We start from the raw sequence: 17,197 nt of genomic DNA, 5'->3' as shown, positions 1-17,197 counted from the left end.
ACTGTTAATTGTTCCGCATAGTCTGTGGCTACATTTGTTACTTTATCTCTTCTATGCTCTTTCCTGCACCTGTAGGTTAACTGCTTTCCTAGCACCCAAAACAGAGTCAGACAGGGGTTTGCAGCTGGAAAAGTAAAGACCACAAAGCATTAGAAAACTGCAGGGCTTCTTTAATCTCCGAGAATGGACACAACATACAGCTCTGAGGCACATTTCAAACAGCAACTGCAAAAGCTGCGGCAGGCAGGAGCTTYCCATCAACTGTGAGTCTGTTTCTCTCTGAAATGCTTCAACCTTTTCCTCAAGGAAGGAGCAGAATCCACAGCCTGGTCTTGGCACAGCTGCCTTCTCTTCTCCCTCCATTAAAGACAGAAAAAAAAATGATAGGGACAATAGTTACTACATGCTGAGCTCTCCTATTACCACAGTACYAGGTCTGGAGTGTCTGTGGGGATCAGTCACTGCCACAGGTGACCAGTGATCAGTGGCACCACCAGGCAGAGCTCCTCTCTGTGTGCACATTTTCTTGTGGATGCTGTGAATATGGCAGCATTGAAAGAGGAAAAATGCTACTGTTGTCACAAAATGACRTTTTCTAACCCTGACAGAGTTGCAAATCAAAATGAGGAAACAGACATTTGGAAAAACTGGTATTACCACTGCTTTTCAGAGTCTTAGATGCAGTTTTAAAAGGGTGGAATAGGTAAAGTGGCACAAGTTTACGCTTACTCAGCTGGAAAGCCACACCATGCATTTATATATGTACATTTACATATATATATATATATATATCTTAACTGACAGTCTGATGCTTAAATCATGATGGCCGCAGGGGCTACATACAGATACACACATATTTACAGCACTTCTTGTGCTGGAAGCATCTCAGATGCATCAAAARTACCAGGAACCAAACTTGTCTAACAGTTTGTCCTATCTTCCTAGAACAATGAATCAACTGAATTTAAGTTTCCGAAAATCAGAAAATGGAGAAACTGAGGACAAAATAATATGGAACATAAGCTAAGGTCTCTCTTCTCTAGCTTGCAGGAAGATAGTTTGAAATGCACCGTCTGTTGAACAGCGTAGAACATGGTGCTTTGTTTGCTCTTGCATTTGTTTATAGGCACCCAAGGGGCTTTTCTCTTATCTGTGGGTGCTCTCGTGGTACAGAAAGGAGCTGGGGGCAGGATGTGAGGACAGCTGCTCTCTTCTGTCTGGAGACAGTCTGAGACACAAAGGAGGATCAAGTGAGCTGGGTGATGGCTATCAACAGCAGGCACAGAGAGACCTTTTTCATSCTACAGATAATTTAGCAGCCTCCCCCATTCCTGACAGCGAGCTCCAGAGATGATGAAGCCTAAAARGAAGCAACATCCTCAAAGCAGATTAAGGGCAACCAAAGAAACACGGCCCTCAGTCGCAGGATATGGTGGGAGCAGAGTCAGTCCAGCTGTAAAACACGCTTAGAGATAAGCCCTTGCCAGCACTAAGGTACCTCATTGTAGGAGCAGCAGCAGCGTGAACAATACRCTGTGTGAGCAGCCAGTCTTGAAAAGAGCTACTCAGGCTACAAATCCAAACAGTGAAAATGGACCAGACCAGGTGTGAGGCTCATGCAGACGTGGGCATTTTGGAATGCTCTGCTAAGCAGCGAGGAGCAACCCCACCAGCTACTGCAAGCACTTGCCCTAAAGCCCTGGGAAAATGAATGTGAGCGGGTAATTCTTAATGGGGCTTTTGGGACTTACCTGACACGTTACTTTCGGAGTTTCTTTATGAAGCTGACCTCATCGCGGTTTCTAATGCCATACCTGAACAGAGAGTTAGGCTGTTACGTGCTAATTCCAGTGCAGGAACCACTGCCTTTGCCTGACATCCTGTCAGCCTCCTCTTGCCCCTGGGGAGATGGACTCATCCTTTCAGGTGCTGGGCTCCAGTGCAGAACAAAACCAAGTTCTCACCGCATGAGTATACCCTCGTGCCAGCACTCCAGGAGGTGATCATCTGCCCTTTAAACTGCAGTACACACCCCAGCCTACTCATGGATAGGTCTTTCAAGGAGACTTTGCTTAGGTAGAGCTGTCTAGGGATTTTCCATGCTTTTGTACAAGCTGCTGGAGATCATTCCACCACCACCCGCTGTGGTTGGACAAGGGGAAGTCCAGAGGTCCCCTGACACAGTGGCATGGGTCAATCCATGGCCGGGTGTAGGCTACATGGACAGCATGAACCCGAGTGGCTGCTCGGCCGGCAGACCCCTGCCCACTCACTCTCTCAGCTTCTTCCTGTCATCTGCCAGCTTCTCTCCGGCGTAGGTCAAGTGGTAAGTCCTCCATATGTACTTCCTGGGGGGGAAGCGCTCAGGGGGTGCCGCGCAGACGGCGGCACCGGTGGGCGAGCAGCTGCGGTGCCTGACTCACCAGCTGAGGTGCTGGACGCCGCCCTGGCGCGCCTGCCGCAGCTGCACGTGCCGCCGCAGAGCCTTCTTGAGGTCCAGCACCGAGGCGTTCTGCACCACCACCACGGCTGCAAGAGAGGCCTCAGCGCCCACCCGGCCGCCCCCAACACCCATTGTCCAGTGGCACCCGCTCCCAGGACCCCGGCCATCCACCTGGCACCCTGCTCCCCATGCCCATGCCCGCYTTGCTCCTKCTCTGGATAYCTCTGGCCATCCAGCATCCCTATCCACCCGACACCCTGCTCCCACTATCCCTGCCGCCCGGCAGCTGCTCCTGACACCCCTGGCCCTCCAGCACCCTTACCCACCTGGTGTCCTGCTCCCACTACCCCTGCCCGCCCGGCAGCTGCTTCCACACCCCTGGATGCCTTGCTCCTACTCTGGATATCTCTGGCCATYCAGCATCCCTATCCACCCGGCACCCTGCGCCCGACACCCCTGCCCGCCCGGCAGCAGCTCCTGGCACAGCTGCGTGCAGAGCACCCGCTCCCAGCACCCCTGCCCGGCCGACCCCTCTCCCCGTGCCGCCCCGCGCCGCCACGCACGCACGGTCTCGCCGTCCGCCTTGCACACGCGCACGGTCATGGCCTGGCCGTACTCGAGCGCCACCTGCGAGCCGATCTCCTCGGGCGTCACCTGCGGGCGGGCCGGGGCCGTGAGGCGCGGGCCGGGGCCGCCCCCCGCGCGCCGCCCGCCCGCCCGCGCACCTGGGGCGGCAGGTCGCAGAGCAGCGGGTCCTGCACGAGCCGCGCCAGCGCCGCCTGGAAGAGCTCGAGCACCTCGGCGTGCGCCAGCTCCTCCTCGGCCTCCGCCATCGCGCCGCCGGAAGGGGCGGGCGCCCGCCGCCATGCTGCTCTTCTGCCCGGCCTGCGGCAACGTGCTGGTGGCCGAGGAGGGGCCGCGCTGCCACCGCTTCGCCTGCACCACCTGCCCCTACGTGCGCAACGTGACGCGCAAGGTGCCGCGGCGGGACGGGGCGCGGCGGGACGGGGTGGGGGTCCCGGCGGTGCCGGCGCCCGCTCACCGGCCCGGCCGCCCGCAGGTGACGAGCAGGAAGTACCCGCAGCTCAAGGAGGTGGACGACGTGCTGGGCGGCGCGGCGGCCTGGGAGAACGTGGACTCCACGGCGGGTAGGGCCGGGTTGCGGGGCCGGGGCGGGCCTGGGGGCGGGTTGCGGGGCCGGTCCCGGTCCCGGGGGGGTTGCGGGCCCGCCCGGCGCTCAGGGCCGCCGCCTCGCCCGCAGAGCCGTGCCCCAAGTGCGAGCACCCSCGCGCCTACTTCATGCAGCTGCAGACGCGCTCGGCCGACGAGCCCATGACCACGTTCTACAAGTGCTGCAACGCGCAGTGCGGCCACCGCTGGAGGGACTGAGCGCCCGCGCCGCCAATAAAGGCGCCCGTGCCCGGGAACCGGCCTGGCCTCTGCTGCTGCTCTGGGGGGAGGCTCGGGGGGGCCGCCGTGACGGACCCGCCGTGTGGCGCGGGGTGGGCCCGGCCGTGAGGCCTCGTCCCGCCAGGGGCAGTGGTCGCACCGAAAACGCACCCCAAGCCAGTGCTGTGGGCGCCCAGCACCAACACCCTGCGGAACCGCGGCTCACAATACCCAGCGGGTGACGCTGGGGGAGCCTCGGGTGGGTAACCGGGGGGCACGGGCGGCACCTGCCACGGTGGGGGACACAACACGGGCAAAGGTGGGGATACGGGAGCAGGAAAGGGGCTTCCCGGTGCCCTGCCGCGGCCAGGAGCAGCGCCGGCCTGCGGAGGCTGGATGTGCCTGGCAAAATCACACACTGCGATAAACCCTGCGCAGGCCGCACGGCTGCAGGTGCGCGTGGAGCTGCGGGCCGCTGCAGGAGGGGCTGGCGCCGCAGCCGCCTCCTTGGGCAAAGAGGCAGAGTCAGCCTCACTGATCACCTCCAGCACAAAAACAACACAAGCGTTCTGGAGAAAGGAAAATGCAGGGTTTTATAAACAGCCCAGTTAGMGTTCACAGCCTGCCAAAATAACCTTGCATAAGAATGCGTGACAAAGAACCAGTGCCAGAACTGAAACAGCAGCAAATGGGCATTGCACAGAATCCTACTRCCTGTTACCAGTGCATCTACATAGCAAAGAAGGTGAACAAGGTGCACATCTACATAGCAAGGAAGGTGCTCAAGCACGGATACGATTTCCACATTTTTTATTCTCCCATGAGGGATTTGGCAACATAGACTACTCTGCTCAGACCAGCTGAAATGCACAACTAAAGGTTTATGACAAGTAGGGTCTGTCCTACACACTTCTTTTTCCCTTATCAACGTTTATGCTTTGCACTGATATCAGATAGCTTCCCTGACAAGGCATCATGAACTGACTGGAAGCAGGAACTGAGGTATCAGTGAATGAAAACAAAGGGATAGGATGTAAGAACTTATTTAAGAATTTAAAAGCCAGCAAATGCAGGAGGAGGTAATGAACAGGCCAGACAGGCCTGCAGCAAAGTGCTAGATGAATGTGTTTGAAAGGGCTTATTGCATTTGACAGTAGTTTGCATTTCATAAGATGGGTCTGGATAGGCCCTTCATCGCTGATTGCTTTAAGATTTTACCACAGCATGGACACAAATTACTACAGAGGTCTCAGTCAAGGACAAAACTCAGGTCATAGCTCTGAATAGTAATTATCAAGATAATAGTATTATTCCTAGAGGAAAATCCAGAAAGAARCCTAAAAAGGCAGGTAAGTCATCAAGACCCATGAGATTGAAATGCCTCTGGCCAGGAGGTGAGAGGTCAGGAGTAGGTGRGTAAAGCTCAGTAGCCTGTGAAGARCATAGGTGAGTTTGCAAGAAAACCCCCCAAAATTGTGAACCCCAGAAATTGTGAAGTGTATGTTGTACAAGCAATTACATCATGTACTTAAAATGTGATGAAAGAGGACTTGCATCTTAAGGATAGATTTTATTCTCAGTATATACATTCAAAAGTAAAAAGCATAAATAACTTTCTTACTAAAAAAACATAGAGCACAAATGCATTCATGGTCACTCCTGCCAGTGAAAACCAAGTTAACATGACTCAGCGTAACCTCTTTTATACATGAATCAGCTGTACCCATTTATTCCAATTAACCTCACAGGGGAACACTCTTCCCAGCCTGAGAGTGCAGTCTATGGTAGGCTCATAGTATATTGTTGGAGTTTCACTCAGTTTGGGATTATTTAGCTCTTCTTCTATAACCGGTTGAGAAAAAAGAGACACTGCTGTTGGCTTTTTCATGTAGAATCGTTTGATGCAACCAAGGGCTTCCAGACCCTGTAGAAAAAAAAAAATCACATGTTGCACAAAAAGACATGTTAAATGTTATTCTAACCATAGTGTTTTCAGAAACTTTACAGAAAGTTTATATTGAGTGGCTCCTCCCTCTTATCCCTGGAGAGTACTGGGTATGGCAAAGATKACAGCAGAACATATCTGAGCGTGTGCTCATTTATCACTTTGTTGTCAGCTATAGTACCCAGGATCAAACCTTCCAGCACAGTGCTTGCCAGCTGGATACAGAGCGCATTCAGCAACGGATCTGCAAGGCTAAGCACCAGTAATAGATTGTTTCAGTGTTGCTGTATCTGGAAATTACAGGGTTGGGGGTTGCTTCTCGCTGAAGGGCTGGCATTTGTTCTCACAACCACACTCAGCCCGACAGTGTATGGGCTGTAAATATCTAGTGTGTATTTGGTGATCTTACCTAGATAGGCACCTAGATTGATTAATACTTGGTAGTACACATAACTTGCATTAAGGTACCAAAATATACATGCTTTCTGCATCAACAGTATAGTAATTCAGTGAAGAGTGGTACCACAGGCCTCCGTCCTCACTGGTAGTGCCCTACTCTGGTTTTGATTAATCTGCACTGAAGGGAAAGGGCCATTTTTCATGGGCCGTTGTCAACTGCCACCCGTTTTCCTGGGGCTCCCAGCAATGGACTTGCTGAACAAGGACCAACATGGAAGCTCCAGCAGCTGCAGATTGACCTACCTGCAGGATCTCCAGGACGGCGACAGGCTGCAGCACTCCCGTGTAATGCTGCAGCAGCAGGCTTTCCGTTACGCCTGGCTTTGTCATGATGTGGTAGAGCACAGCTTCCATCATTCCCTTGCACACAGGTTTATTCAGAGTCCCATCCACAATCCTCCACGGTCTCCCAAGGAAGCAGATGTTCTCGCAGGCCCTGCAGAAGATGGGATTCACCTCTGTCAGTTGCTGCTTTGATGGTGAGAAATATAAGCTGCTGGCTGCCGCGAGACTGCTCTTCCCACTCCCCATCCTAGCAGGCAGCACAGAAACACTTGCAAGCAGGTCCTTGTCTTTTGTGCTTACCCTGACCTTGGTGCCTATTGGGCTTTCCTCACAGGAATGATTCTCCTAGCTAGATTTCCCGTCAGTTACTGTTTATTAGAGAGTTGTACTGCAAAGCCAAGTGGCAGTAAAATCATTTGTGGAGTAAGGTTATTTTTGCTGCTTTGATACTTGGAATTCATTGCTTTTCGAAAACAAGCATGTACCAAAGAGATCTCCTCAGAATGTGCACAAAGACATAGCAGYATTACCAGAGACAATTGAAAAAAGATATATATGGGTTTTCCATCTTCAAAACTRTGTGACCATCAGAAGATAAAACTAAAATCACCACAGCATTTGCTTAGAGAAGTCATTTTGCTAATGCTAATTGTTAGTTATTCTGCAGACATCTCTCCTACTCACCTGTCCCGGGCTGCCTGAGATAGGTCTGTCACCGAACTTCCTGGAAAGAAAAGGACAGGTACAGTTTATATAAAGTAGCCCAGTCTCTGTAACTACAGTGCAAGGAAGATAAAAGGTGGCTAAGCTGTAAAAGGCAATGATTTATGCTAGAAAATAACACCAGCAAACTGAGCTGAGTGTTACTGGCAGYTGCATGGTGAGTTCTAAGCTTCTACTCTGCCTTTATCTGTCTGCAGGATCTTCTCTCYTCCTGCTGCTGTTTGCTTAGCCACATCTGTCTACTCCAGCTACAGCCTCTGTGGCCCTGTCCCAAGACACAGCAGAAAGTTTTATTCCTGTAATCYTGCTGTGTGTCTGAATGATGGATATTACATGGACTGAAAAAGAACCAGGTTCTGCACAGGGGTCTCYACAGGGTCTCTGCTCGCAAGCACTCACATAGAAGACTGAGCAGCTCTAGCCCTGCGAGTTCAGGATGCAAACTCAAGAGTTGAGCAGGGTTCAGGCTTCACAAGAAGGCAGTCTGTGACTTCCACAGTGCATTATGACATGGGCTTTAATTACACAATTACTTAACTTTGGATAATTGCACTGCACCCAGAGGCTAGCAGCTTTGGCATAAGCATGTCTTGCCCTCCTATGTAAACCCTTCTAACAGAGCAGTTAAGCAAAGGGTGTAGACTAAAGCTCTGTTGGCAAGACCAAGTCCAACTCAGGACATGGATGTGTGAGGACAACAGAATTCTGCACCGGGGATCTGGAAGTCAAAAAAAAAAAACAAACCAGGAGCTTTCCAAAAGGTTTTCTTTACCCCACTTGACAGCATGAGCACTTGCGCTCCATTTTAAGGGAAATAGAAAAGAGTAACTACAAATGCTGGTCAGATGCACCTGAAACACTTAAAAAAGCAAGAACTTGGGAACTAAGATTAAACATGGATGCACATTTTGTCTCTTGGCAGACACATTGTGACTGAGCTAAAAACTTGGAGCTTCAATTGTGCAACTTTTTTTTTTTTTTTTTGCTTTGCTTTAGTTCAGTGGTAGACAGGATATGCAACTTGACAGTTGCTTATTTAGAACATGTGATAATGTTTTAAGACCACAGATGCGTAGTACAAGCACATATGTCTTGGTAAGTGCCAGATGGGCTTCATAAACATGACTGGTGAAATCTGTAAGCCTCGTATCACAACTAATTAGGACTTTTTCCCCTCCTCAAAACAGAGTTAATTAAATCAAGAATACATTAGCAGTTTCACATTAAGCTGCTTAAGTTATGTTGTTTAGACAGCCCTGAGTCAATAGCCTGTAGGAAGGCTCCATTAAACAACACTAAACTCTGGATTGCTTTGCACTCAATTCACGTGACATGGTGCAAGTGTCAATGCAGAGTAGTGGCAGATATTGGCAAAAGGCTACACAAGCAAMCTGAAATCCAAGCCAATAGGAACAAAAACAATAAAAGCCTCCAACAAAAAATGTGAGGTAGTTCTTGGCATGGACTACTAGGCTATTAAAAAGAGAACACTAGCAATAAAAATGTAATAAAAATGAAGCCAAACTTGGTCATAAAAGAGGCTGTTAATCTCACTGGCACATGCCATTTGCTGGTGAATGGTTTAAGGATTTCACAGCTTTCAGTCATGGATATTCTAGTCAAATGTAAACTAGTAGCACTGGGTTTGCTGGTTTTAAAGATGTCTGCTCTTTGTGCTGAAAGAAAAACCTCAAAATCCAAAGATGTCTTCAGAGATTAAGACATGAAAAAATTTCCAAGGAAAGCCTATTTCTGAATTAGCCATGAATATTCCAGCAATAAGTCTGGGAAGGAATCTTTCAYGTTTCTGAAGCTTCTGTAGCCTTCCAGATGAACTAGTGCAGTGCCATTTTTTTCTGTGAGAAATTAAAACCACCCCTCTCAGTGGTATTTGTCTTCACAAAAGACCTTGTATTTACCTATAAAATGTAGTACCTGTTTGGGATCAGCTGGTGGTGAGCTAGTTTCTATTCCTTACAGGATAGAACTCCTACATACCTGAAGAGACTTCAGAGTTCTCCTGTAAATGGGAAACCTCATCATGCTGCTCCTTGGAAGGATTTTCAAGGCCAGGGAGCTGCTTGGCCTGCTCAGTGGTGAGCTCATCATTCTCTGCTTGAAGCTCTTTGTCCTCAGAACAAGGTCTGTCTTGTTCCTCCTGAGTGTCCACATTGGCAGCATSTGAGGCACATGCTGAGTCTTGAGCTAGGGGTTCTGTCTGCCTTCCCAAGGGGTCTCTTTCTTCATCAGCAACTGAAGTGTCCCTTGTTTTAACACCTGCGTCAGAGGTATTTTCACTTTTCAGACTGCTCTGTGGCCTCTGGCAGAGTTGGCTGCTATCTTGAAGCTCATCGTTTTGAATCTTAAGTCTCTTCCTTGGAGGCTCTTCATCACTGACAGAGCTTAAGTCTTTTACTGGCTGTTCCTCCTCTGTTGAGCACTCCTCCCCATTCTTTGGTCCTGACTGCAGATAGTCCTGCTGCGTATCTGAGAGAGGGGTGTCTGTGCCTTGCTCACCAGCATCATCTGGTTTATTCTTCAGACATACTGAATGTAACAGCCATGGCTTGGCAAATATTATTGCCACCAGTCTTACAGTATGGGCTCCTACTTCTAAAACCTGTTGCATTTCAATAAGGTCCTATAGAGAGAGAGAAAAAAATGTTTCATTAGCTTGCACTGGAAAATACCACTATATCCCAATATCATGGAATTCCTATTTTTAACTGGTAGCAAGAAAAGAGGAAGAGCTTAGTGGGACATTCAGCTTAAATTAAATGGAAAGGTAACTGGGAATGTTTTTTGCTTCTGAATRTGAGCTCTAGCTTTCTATTCCTTCTTAGTGTTGACAAAGGAATGCCCCTATTTGTGTTATGCTGTTTGGGAGATTGTCCCGTTCCAGAGGAATACTAAACAGGAACACATGTATGTATAGCCAAGGAGCTGGCTGTGAAACGACCTGTAGGTACTGCTGCAAATTCCTGGTGCGTTCAGGCCCCACTTCTTCATAGCTGCAGAAATGCCTGCCCAGCTCAGCTTTCCCAATCCCAAAGTGGGAAGTCGCCTCTATGGCATTACGGATCTCCAAAACAGCAGCCACATCTCCGGGACTGTAGCTGTAACATTCTGTACACTCACGAACAAACCCGTCAACTTCATAATCTTCTTCTTGCACTTTTATCAGTCTGGTGAAAGCTTTTGGGAGGCAAGAGACTCCCACAGCCATCTTATCAAGCACAGAAGAATCTGCAAAGAAAAAGCAAATGTGTTTGCTGTGAGGCAGCTGTTACTGTGTTGTCTTCTACGGAAAGATAAACTGAAATAGACAAGAGGTTTCCTAGATGATATCAATTAAMAATACAGCTCAGCTTTTCATGTTCATTACTTAAACTCCTTGTTCTGCTTTACCTGTCAGCAACGGGAATGGGCAGGGGCAGCACCAGCCATTCCAGCACACCTAAAGGCTTTCCTTACTACACTTGCATTACACCAGAAAGGAAGGCACTCTTCAAGACAGGAGAGTTGAGAAAAAAAAATGCAAATTATCAAAATGTTGAAATTATTAAGAAAAAGCATTACAAAGCAAACCACGTGTTGTAATGAGTATGAAGAAGAATGTTCCTGCTATAAGGCTTTGCCCAAATCAGTTCCTCAGCTCACAAGTTTGCTCTCCTGCCTGTTCCAACCTACTTCTGTGCAAGTTATGCTGAACAGAAACCAACCTGGAYAGCTGAGTCTTCCTGGCACTGGAGTACATCGCAGCCGAACCTTCACTTGGCAGGAATTAACCACAATATTGTCACTGGGGCTCAGATTGCGGGTGCTGACAATTCCAGGCGCATAATAGCCTCTCATCAGTAAGTAATTGGTATGAGATGCTTGACGAGCTTTTACTTCTATTCTCCGTTTGCCTCCAGAATTGTCATCTAAGTCGTCATCCTCCTCCTCCTCCTCCTCCAGTCCTTCTTTTCCCAAACTACAGCAAACAGAAACATTTTGTTTGTTTGTTTGCTTTTAGTTTTCCAAAATAGTATCTTAAGTGACATATTCCAAAGAGCAGAGCAAGAGCACATGCTTTTCTGCATCCTGCAGTTTAGTCATAAGCAGATGTGGATATGTTAATAACAGGCTGATTTACACTGCTGAGAACAAGCAGCTACAGAAAGGATAATGCAGTGAGGTCCTTGGAAAAGAAAGCACTCATTTGGACAGCATTTTGAAAGGAACCCAAAATGCTTCAGCTCATACTGCTAAGACTGTGGTTCAGGATGCCCTTCCTCATGAGAACACACCTGTCAGAGCACAGAGATACCATCAAGTATGGATAAATGCACACTGTGTATATCATATGCTATGCATCTGCCCCCATACTGGAGGGGAAACAAAAGACTAGGTAAAAGGGGAGAATCTTGTTATAGTGAATCACAAGCTGCACATCAGTCACTGCACCTTTCTTTTTTAATCCCTATTGGAATGGTCATTCATCATGGGCACTATAAGCAGACCTATGTATTTAATATGTGTATTTGGCTTTTGACATCACAGTTCAGAGGACAGTAATGAGATAGGGATCTAGATAACAAAAATAAAAATCTAAAGCAATGGAGATGGGCTCTTTTAAAGAATGGCAGATGAAGGAAGAAAGACTATGTTAATATATGTAATGAGCTACTCTAAAGAGAAGGGCTGATACTGTGTTTTCATGTATACTGTCAGGAAGCAACAGGTTAAAGTGCAGCAAGAGATTTTATCTGCACACTAAGAGAACGTAATGATAACAGCAACAGAATTCATAAGATTAGACAGCCAAGGGTGAGAATGGAATTTAAATTACTGAGTGTTTAAAAATAAAAAACAAAGAGAATAGGCAATGCACAGAACAAATACTATGGGGAGTTTTCTCTGAAAGTGGAAACCTTGTTAGTAATCCTTGTTAGYCCTTGAAAAGGGATGGTGATGAAAAGGACTATGCAGCACATACTGCCCTCCTTATCACTTCAGCTCTGGTGGCAGTGAAGTGCCCGGCAATTTAAATGTCACGTATTGAAGACAAATGCAGTCCAAGGCTGTAAGGACAAGCACTAAAGTGCCATTAAATCCTCAAAATGCTCCCTGAAAAATAATAACCTAAACAGTGCCACAGCAAAACATGAAAACATGCGAAAACTAGGGCATAAAGCACTGATGCACGTTGGATTTCCTTCAACCTTCCACTCTTATTCACAATGGAAATAGTGGTGCTTACCTTTTGATCACTTCATTCTCAACCATAGTGCTGTCCACCACCACTATCTGCTCTGGGATTCTCACATTCACAGATACAAGTCCCAAGGCAAACAGGGAAAGCATTGCCACACAGTGGCCTCCAGGCCCATCCATAGGAAACGCAGTCAGGCTTTCTGAGGATTTACAGTCTTGATCTTTAAATGAGAAGTTGTCTGGCTCATCTGATTTTTCATTATCCTTCAGCTTCTCAAGGAATTGAAAGGATTCTGTACAAATTGTACTGGGAAATCGCCATGTAAAAACTCTGCACAAGAGAACAAGTTCAAAGCACACAACATCATTGATACTGTGTTCTTACTATTCATGAATTTCATGTACTCTGGTAGCACAAAAGGAATTCAATAGTTTAAGTTTCATGCTAGTGATGGTAATTATGAACCTTTTACACCTGCTTGTACAGCTATGTGGTACCCAAATAGATATATGGCAAATGTAAAGCACAGATCTCATCTGTTGCTTCARCATCAATATGTTTACACCTAATGCTGTTCCCTCCACACCAAATATCTATGTATAGGGCAGCACAAAATAACTGGAGAGAAAAAGAAAGCAACCATCAGAGTGAAGGGAGGACTAAGGAAATCGTTCCACCGTATGAAGAACTTCAGTGCTCCTTCCCTTCTCCGAGAGCCTTTGTAAAGGTTTGCTCAGTGAACTTGGCTCTGTGTCTTGTACAGTAATTGCTACCTGAAAACAGGGCTACCAAACCTTGACGTCACCTTCACCTACTCCAGTGTGATGGTCAGGTTCTTCGCTCTAGATTCTCCATGCACATTATCTCCTCCATGGCAAGCATACCTGGGTGCATTCTTTTGCTGGATCACACAGAAACAGTGACCTTTCTGACACCCACCTGTAGTAACTCTGAGACAGCTGATAGGACATGGGCACGAAGGGCAAAGCTCGGCTTTTCTTTGGCCCCAGCGTGTGGTTTACTCGGCGCCGATTGACCAGACTTCTCTTCTGACACTCTACGAAAGCCTTCACCAGGATGTCGTCCTGGTACTCACGGTACAAACGGAAGGTCTGCAAAACAGAACCCACTCAGTGTAAACAACTTAACTGGTAGTTGATACTATACTGTCCACCTGGACACTGAATGCCACAAAAAATACTTTAAATCCAAATCCACTGTTAGACCCACCCACCTGAAGTTTCCTTTAACTAAATGATAATAGAAATATATGCCAGACATAAATGATAGATATAAATTTTTATATTATTCCATTGCTTTTGTAGGGTTCCTGGCTTCCCATAGCAAATACTAAGTAAACTAAATAATACAGAGAGCACTTAATATTCAAAATGGGATCAGGCTCCTGCTAGAATTAACTGTGTAAAAACCCACTCCTATGGGAGGGGCATCATTTATCTCCTATGAGGTCAAAGTATGAAGAAGAAGCTCTTCAGAGCTGTCTATCCGATAAAGTTTGGTCTGGATACTGTACCTGAAATGACTGACAAGATTTCATCTGGTTATCAGAGAGTGCCAAAGTGCTCTGAATCAGATTCTGTAGCACCAGAAAATGAATATCATAGATGCTGAAAAAAAAAATGGGGGGAGGAGGAAGGGTTTATTCTTAATTTTTGCGCAGGAGGTGCCTAACTATTAATCTAGCACAAAAATTCTCTGACTTAATCAACTACTTTAAAACAGATGTATAAAGATCAGTACATCAGAGAACTACTGATATCAAGGAGTTTGTTCCAGAACTGTTGATATCAAGGAGTTTGTTCCTTTTTCTTGACTCTCCAACCTAAACTTTTGCATCCGTACAGATAATTTGTCATAAAATTACATTCTCTTTGATAACATTTCCCTTTAAGTTATAGCACCCATCTAGGAAACCTCTATCACTGTCATAATGCTAACAGAYCACCAGAATGAGGAAATAGTGAGAAAGTCATCCCTGTTTTCAATTTATTCATTGAATCTATAATTGATATCACAGGTCCCTACAACCTTGAGACAGTATTTTTCTACTAATAACTTTATGCATTCAGGAAACAGATGGAAAATGTACTAATTAGAAGACTGCACATACGACCTTCACTGATGCAAGGGTTGACAAGATCTTGGGGAGTCCTGGTGGGAGAAGAAAAACAAAAAAAGAATACTGCTTCTCACCTGGTGAGACTGTCCTCTTTCGTGTTTTGATTTGTGTCATCTCCAATTGCCAAAACTCGAAATCTAGTTAGGGCAAAGAGATAAGAAAACACTGAAACAAAAGTAACATGCCTTCTACTGCATCTGTGCCATGCAGAGACCTTGGTTTTATATAAACCGTGAAACTCAGAGGCTGACAAGTGCCACTGCTAATAAGGTATCTGTTGAAAATAGTGCCAGCAGCCCTCAGCACAAGTGTCAAAAATTAAATAAACTGTCCACATCAATCTCCCTCGCTCTACTGAGATATTTGTCCACAAGGGAAGACATACATGGAAAAAAAGACAGCAGAGCATCAGCAAGAACTTAGGTAAGATGATCCTTGACAGCAAGATTYATACAAGAAAACTCCTATTTTTTTCCTGCACGGTTCCATGACAAAAAGGATTTGCTGTCTTGAGGTTCTGGACTTCCAGGTACCAGGTCCAGTAATTCTGCTGTAATGTACAGCYCTTTCCAAAGTTAGAAAATGTATAAAGGTGCTAAATTTGTTATTTGTGAATGACTGAGGCCCAGGTTCCCACACATATCTCCAAGAGATATTCAGCACTGAAGAATCTGACAACCTGTGGCTGGAGACTGCCATACAAGGCTAAGAGCTTTTCTAGATCAGCAGCTTTAGACACAATACTGAGCTAATTTATCTGTGTACCAGTTACAAATTATGATACAAAATGAAGCCATATAATCTGGAAAACAGTAAAGGCAAGCCTTCTGATATTAAAATGTTGCATCTAAGTATTCACATCTCTAATAGCAAAACTGAGGAAGTGACCATGTATGAATAGTTGATAATACGAATTTGGGGTTTTAAAAAATATTATTTAGTAAAATGAAAAAGGTTCAGAATAGGCAAGCCTATAAAAAAAAAAAAAAATTGCTCCATGCTCCATTAATCGAATCTTCTTTTGATACCATGGGAACAGGTAACAAAAGGTATAAACTACACAAAGCACAGAACAGGTCAAATRTGAAACACAATCCTCCCACCCTGTCCTAGCCCCCACAGAAACTCAAACTCGTAACCAAAATACCTGGAATATAGTTCCTGCAAAGTATCAGGAATCTCAAGTTTGGGATTGCCCAGGGTTGAACTGAATTTCTCTTTCAGTCTTTCCACAAACTCTTTAAACTCTTTTGAACAAACCTTTGAAAACAAGAGAGAGAAAAGTTATCAAGCTCAATTTTTTAGAGCAGTAAAAAAATGCTGTAATTTCAAAGTCTTCACAAAATAATTCCCCTAGAAGTGGCTCGGTTGTGAATCAAGTTGGACAAAGAGTCCGACAGAGAAACCAGGAGAATAAATTAAAAAGCTCTCTAAATGTTATATTTGCTGACTTGCTTAACAGATGCTATTTGCTATTAGGTTGTCTCATAGTTCCCAGAAACATGTCACAGAATAGATGAACAAGAAYAAAAGATGCATTTGGTATTATTTTCAAATTCTGTATAAAGAAAGAAACTGTGGCAGAAGACACAATCAGACAACATCCTATCTTTGGTTAATTTAAGGAATAAAAAGCTCAAAACTTAAATGAAATCTTTTGACTAACCAAAGGAAGGTATTCTCTCAGGTAATTTGCTTGAATTCCCTCACTCACCCTCAAAATTTGAGGCACTATTTCAATGCAAAATCAGAATTAAAAAAAAAAAAAAAGAAATTACAGTGCAAAATTGTTTTCTTGCTCAGATAAGGAGGAATGTGACAGGCTTGGAATAAAAATGAAAGAGTGCATATGCAGGCTCAGTCATGGATGTTTACAAACAAGCACAATGGAAAGCAAAACTGGGCTGCACAGCAGAGCTATTCATATGTGTCTGGAAGGCTGCCTATTCTTATCTTGCTCCCAAAATAGCAATGATGTAGCATTTTTACAATGATGTTGTTTTTAACATAGTTAAAAGTRCAAGGGGGAGATGAGAAATGAAATCAGAGTAACCCAAACAGAGCAAGTATTCACTAATCCAAACAGCGTTTGTACTCCGTGACCTTTTAGAATGTTTCTCCTCTTACCTGCGGATCTTCGTAGTTATTCTCTCTATTCATGAACTCTTCAATGAGGGCTTTATCCTGGTAAACCTCAGCAAGGCAAACTCTGCAACAGATACAATCGAGAGTGGTGGAACTGCTTGTAATTTTCTCAATTCAATGCTGCTCATAGAAATTAAGGCACCTACTTCAACTGAAGGGTCATCTCTATACACTCCAAACAACAGCATTAATCAAACAAGATTTAAGGAAAAATTCTTCCTAACTTATCATGCACGTATCAACATTTTCAATGCAACTAAGCCAACTCATCACCATCTCATTACTTTGTATGAGCTGTGACAGAACTGAAAACCAAATGTAAATCCTCCTGCTGTTTTATTTGTTCTTGAGAAAATGCAAACTAATAAATGAAAAAGCCTCCTCGTCTCAGAAAAACTGCTGTTCCACAGCACAAACACCTTGCCRGAGGAGTCACCATGTAAGCCAGCCAGCATAGCACCATTGCAA

At 45.7% G+C, this 17,197-nt stretch overlaps 3 protein-coding genes across 4 annotated transcripts in view; 1 reads left to right on the top strand and 2 right to left on the bottom strand.

Moving 5' to 3' along the window:
• Positions 1 to 156: 156 nt before the first annotated feature.
• On the bottom strand, positions 157 to 3,413 carry SNRNP25 (small nuclear ribonucleoprotein U11/U12 subunit 25). 2 transcript variants are annotated; one of them, XM_026049034.1, is made up of 6 exons: positions 3,169 to 3,413; positions 3,007 to 3,097; positions 2,424 to 2,529; positions 2,274 to 2,348; positions 1,752 to 1,814; positions 157 to 360 (listed from the first exon to the last, which is right to left on the bottom strand). In XM_026049034.1, exons 1-5 carry the CDS (start codon positions 3,274 to 3,276, stop codon positions 1,760 to 1,762), a joined length of 435 nt encoding a protein of 144 aa, XP_025904819.1. In that variant the 5' UTR covers positions 3,277 to 3,413; the 3' UTR covers positions 157 to 360; positions 1,752 to 1,759. The 2 variants fall into 2 exon arrangements, with proteins under 2 accessions (XP_025904819.1, XP_025904818.1); XM_026049033.1 differs by having other exon boundaries at positions 157 to 357.
• Positions 3,307 to 3,833, top strand: POLR3K (RNA polymerase III subunit K). Its single transcript, XM_026049036.1, has 3 exons — positions 3,307 to 3,419; positions 3,504 to 3,591; positions 3,705 to 3,833. The coding sequence occupies exons 1-3, from the start codon at positions 3,309 to 3,311 to the stop codon at positions 3,830 to 3,832; spliced, it is 327 nt and encodes a 108-aa protein (XP_025904821.1). The 5' UTR covers positions 3,307 to 3,308; the 3' UTR covers position 3,833.
• A 1,491-nt stretch (positions 3,834 to 5,324) lies between these two features.
• GTF3C1 (general transcription factor IIIC subunit 1) overlaps positions 5,325 to 17,197 on the bottom strand; it is a 38,108-nt gene continuing 26,235 nt past the window's right edge. Inside the window, exons 25-36 of the mRNA XM_026049046.1 lie at positions 16,712 to 16,793; positions 15,732 to 15,844; positions 14,659 to 14,721; positions 13,979 to 14,072; positions 13,384 to 13,556; positions 12,490 to 12,774; positions 10,967 to 11,220; positions 10,204 to 10,490; positions 9,243 to 9,885; positions 7,206 to 7,245; positions 6,480 to 6,672; positions 5,325 to 5,756 (exon numbers count right to left, since the gene is read on the bottom strand). Coding sequence (XP_025904831.1) covers positions 5,535 to 5,756; positions 6,480 to 6,672; positions 7,206 to 7,245; positions 9,243 to 9,885; positions 10,204 to 10,490; positions 10,967 to 11,220; positions 12,490 to 12,774; positions 13,384 to 13,556; positions 13,979 to 14,072; positions 14,659 to 14,721; positions 15,732 to 15,844; positions 16,712 to 16,793 — 2,449 coding nt within the window. The 3' untranslated portion in view covers positions 5,325 to 5,534. The remainder of the gene's footprint in view (positions 5,757 to 6,479; positions 6,673 to 7,205; positions 7,246 to 9,242; positions 9,886 to 10,203; positions 10,491 to 10,966; positions 11,221 to 12,489; positions 12,775 to 13,383; positions 13,557 to 13,978; positions 14,073 to 14,658; positions 14,722 to 15,731; positions 15,845 to 16,711; positions 16,794 to 17,197) is intronic.

This window comes from Nothoprocta perdicaria, unplaced genomic scaffold (genome assembly GCF_003342845.1).
Source record: "Nothoprocta perdicaria isolate Ctin4 unplaced genomic scaffold, notPer1 scaffold_59, whole genome shotgun sequence".
Classification (NCBI taxonomy): Eukaryota; Metazoa; Chordata; class Aves; order Tinamiformes; family Tinamidae; genus Nothoprocta; species Nothoprocta perdicaria.
The sequence above is the reverse complement of the archived record's forward strand: the minus strand, read 5'-3'. Positions and strand labels throughout refer to the sequence as shown.

Excerpts from the sequence above, each read along its gene's own strand:
- SNRNP25 (XM_026049034.1), bottom strand. The coding sequence starts at position 3,276 with ATGGCGGAGGCCGAGGAGGAGCTGGCGCACGCCGAGGTGCTCGAGCTC. Across the intron at positions 2,349-2,423 it reads GGCGTCCAGCACCTCAGCTG|GAAGTACATATGGAGGACTT; the intron begins GTGAGTCAGGCA and ends CTTCCCCCCCAG. Across the intron at positions 1,815-2,273 it reads GACAGGAAGAAGCTGAGAGA|GTATGGCATTAGAAACCGCG; the intron begins GTGAGTGGGCAG and ends CTCTCTGTTCAG.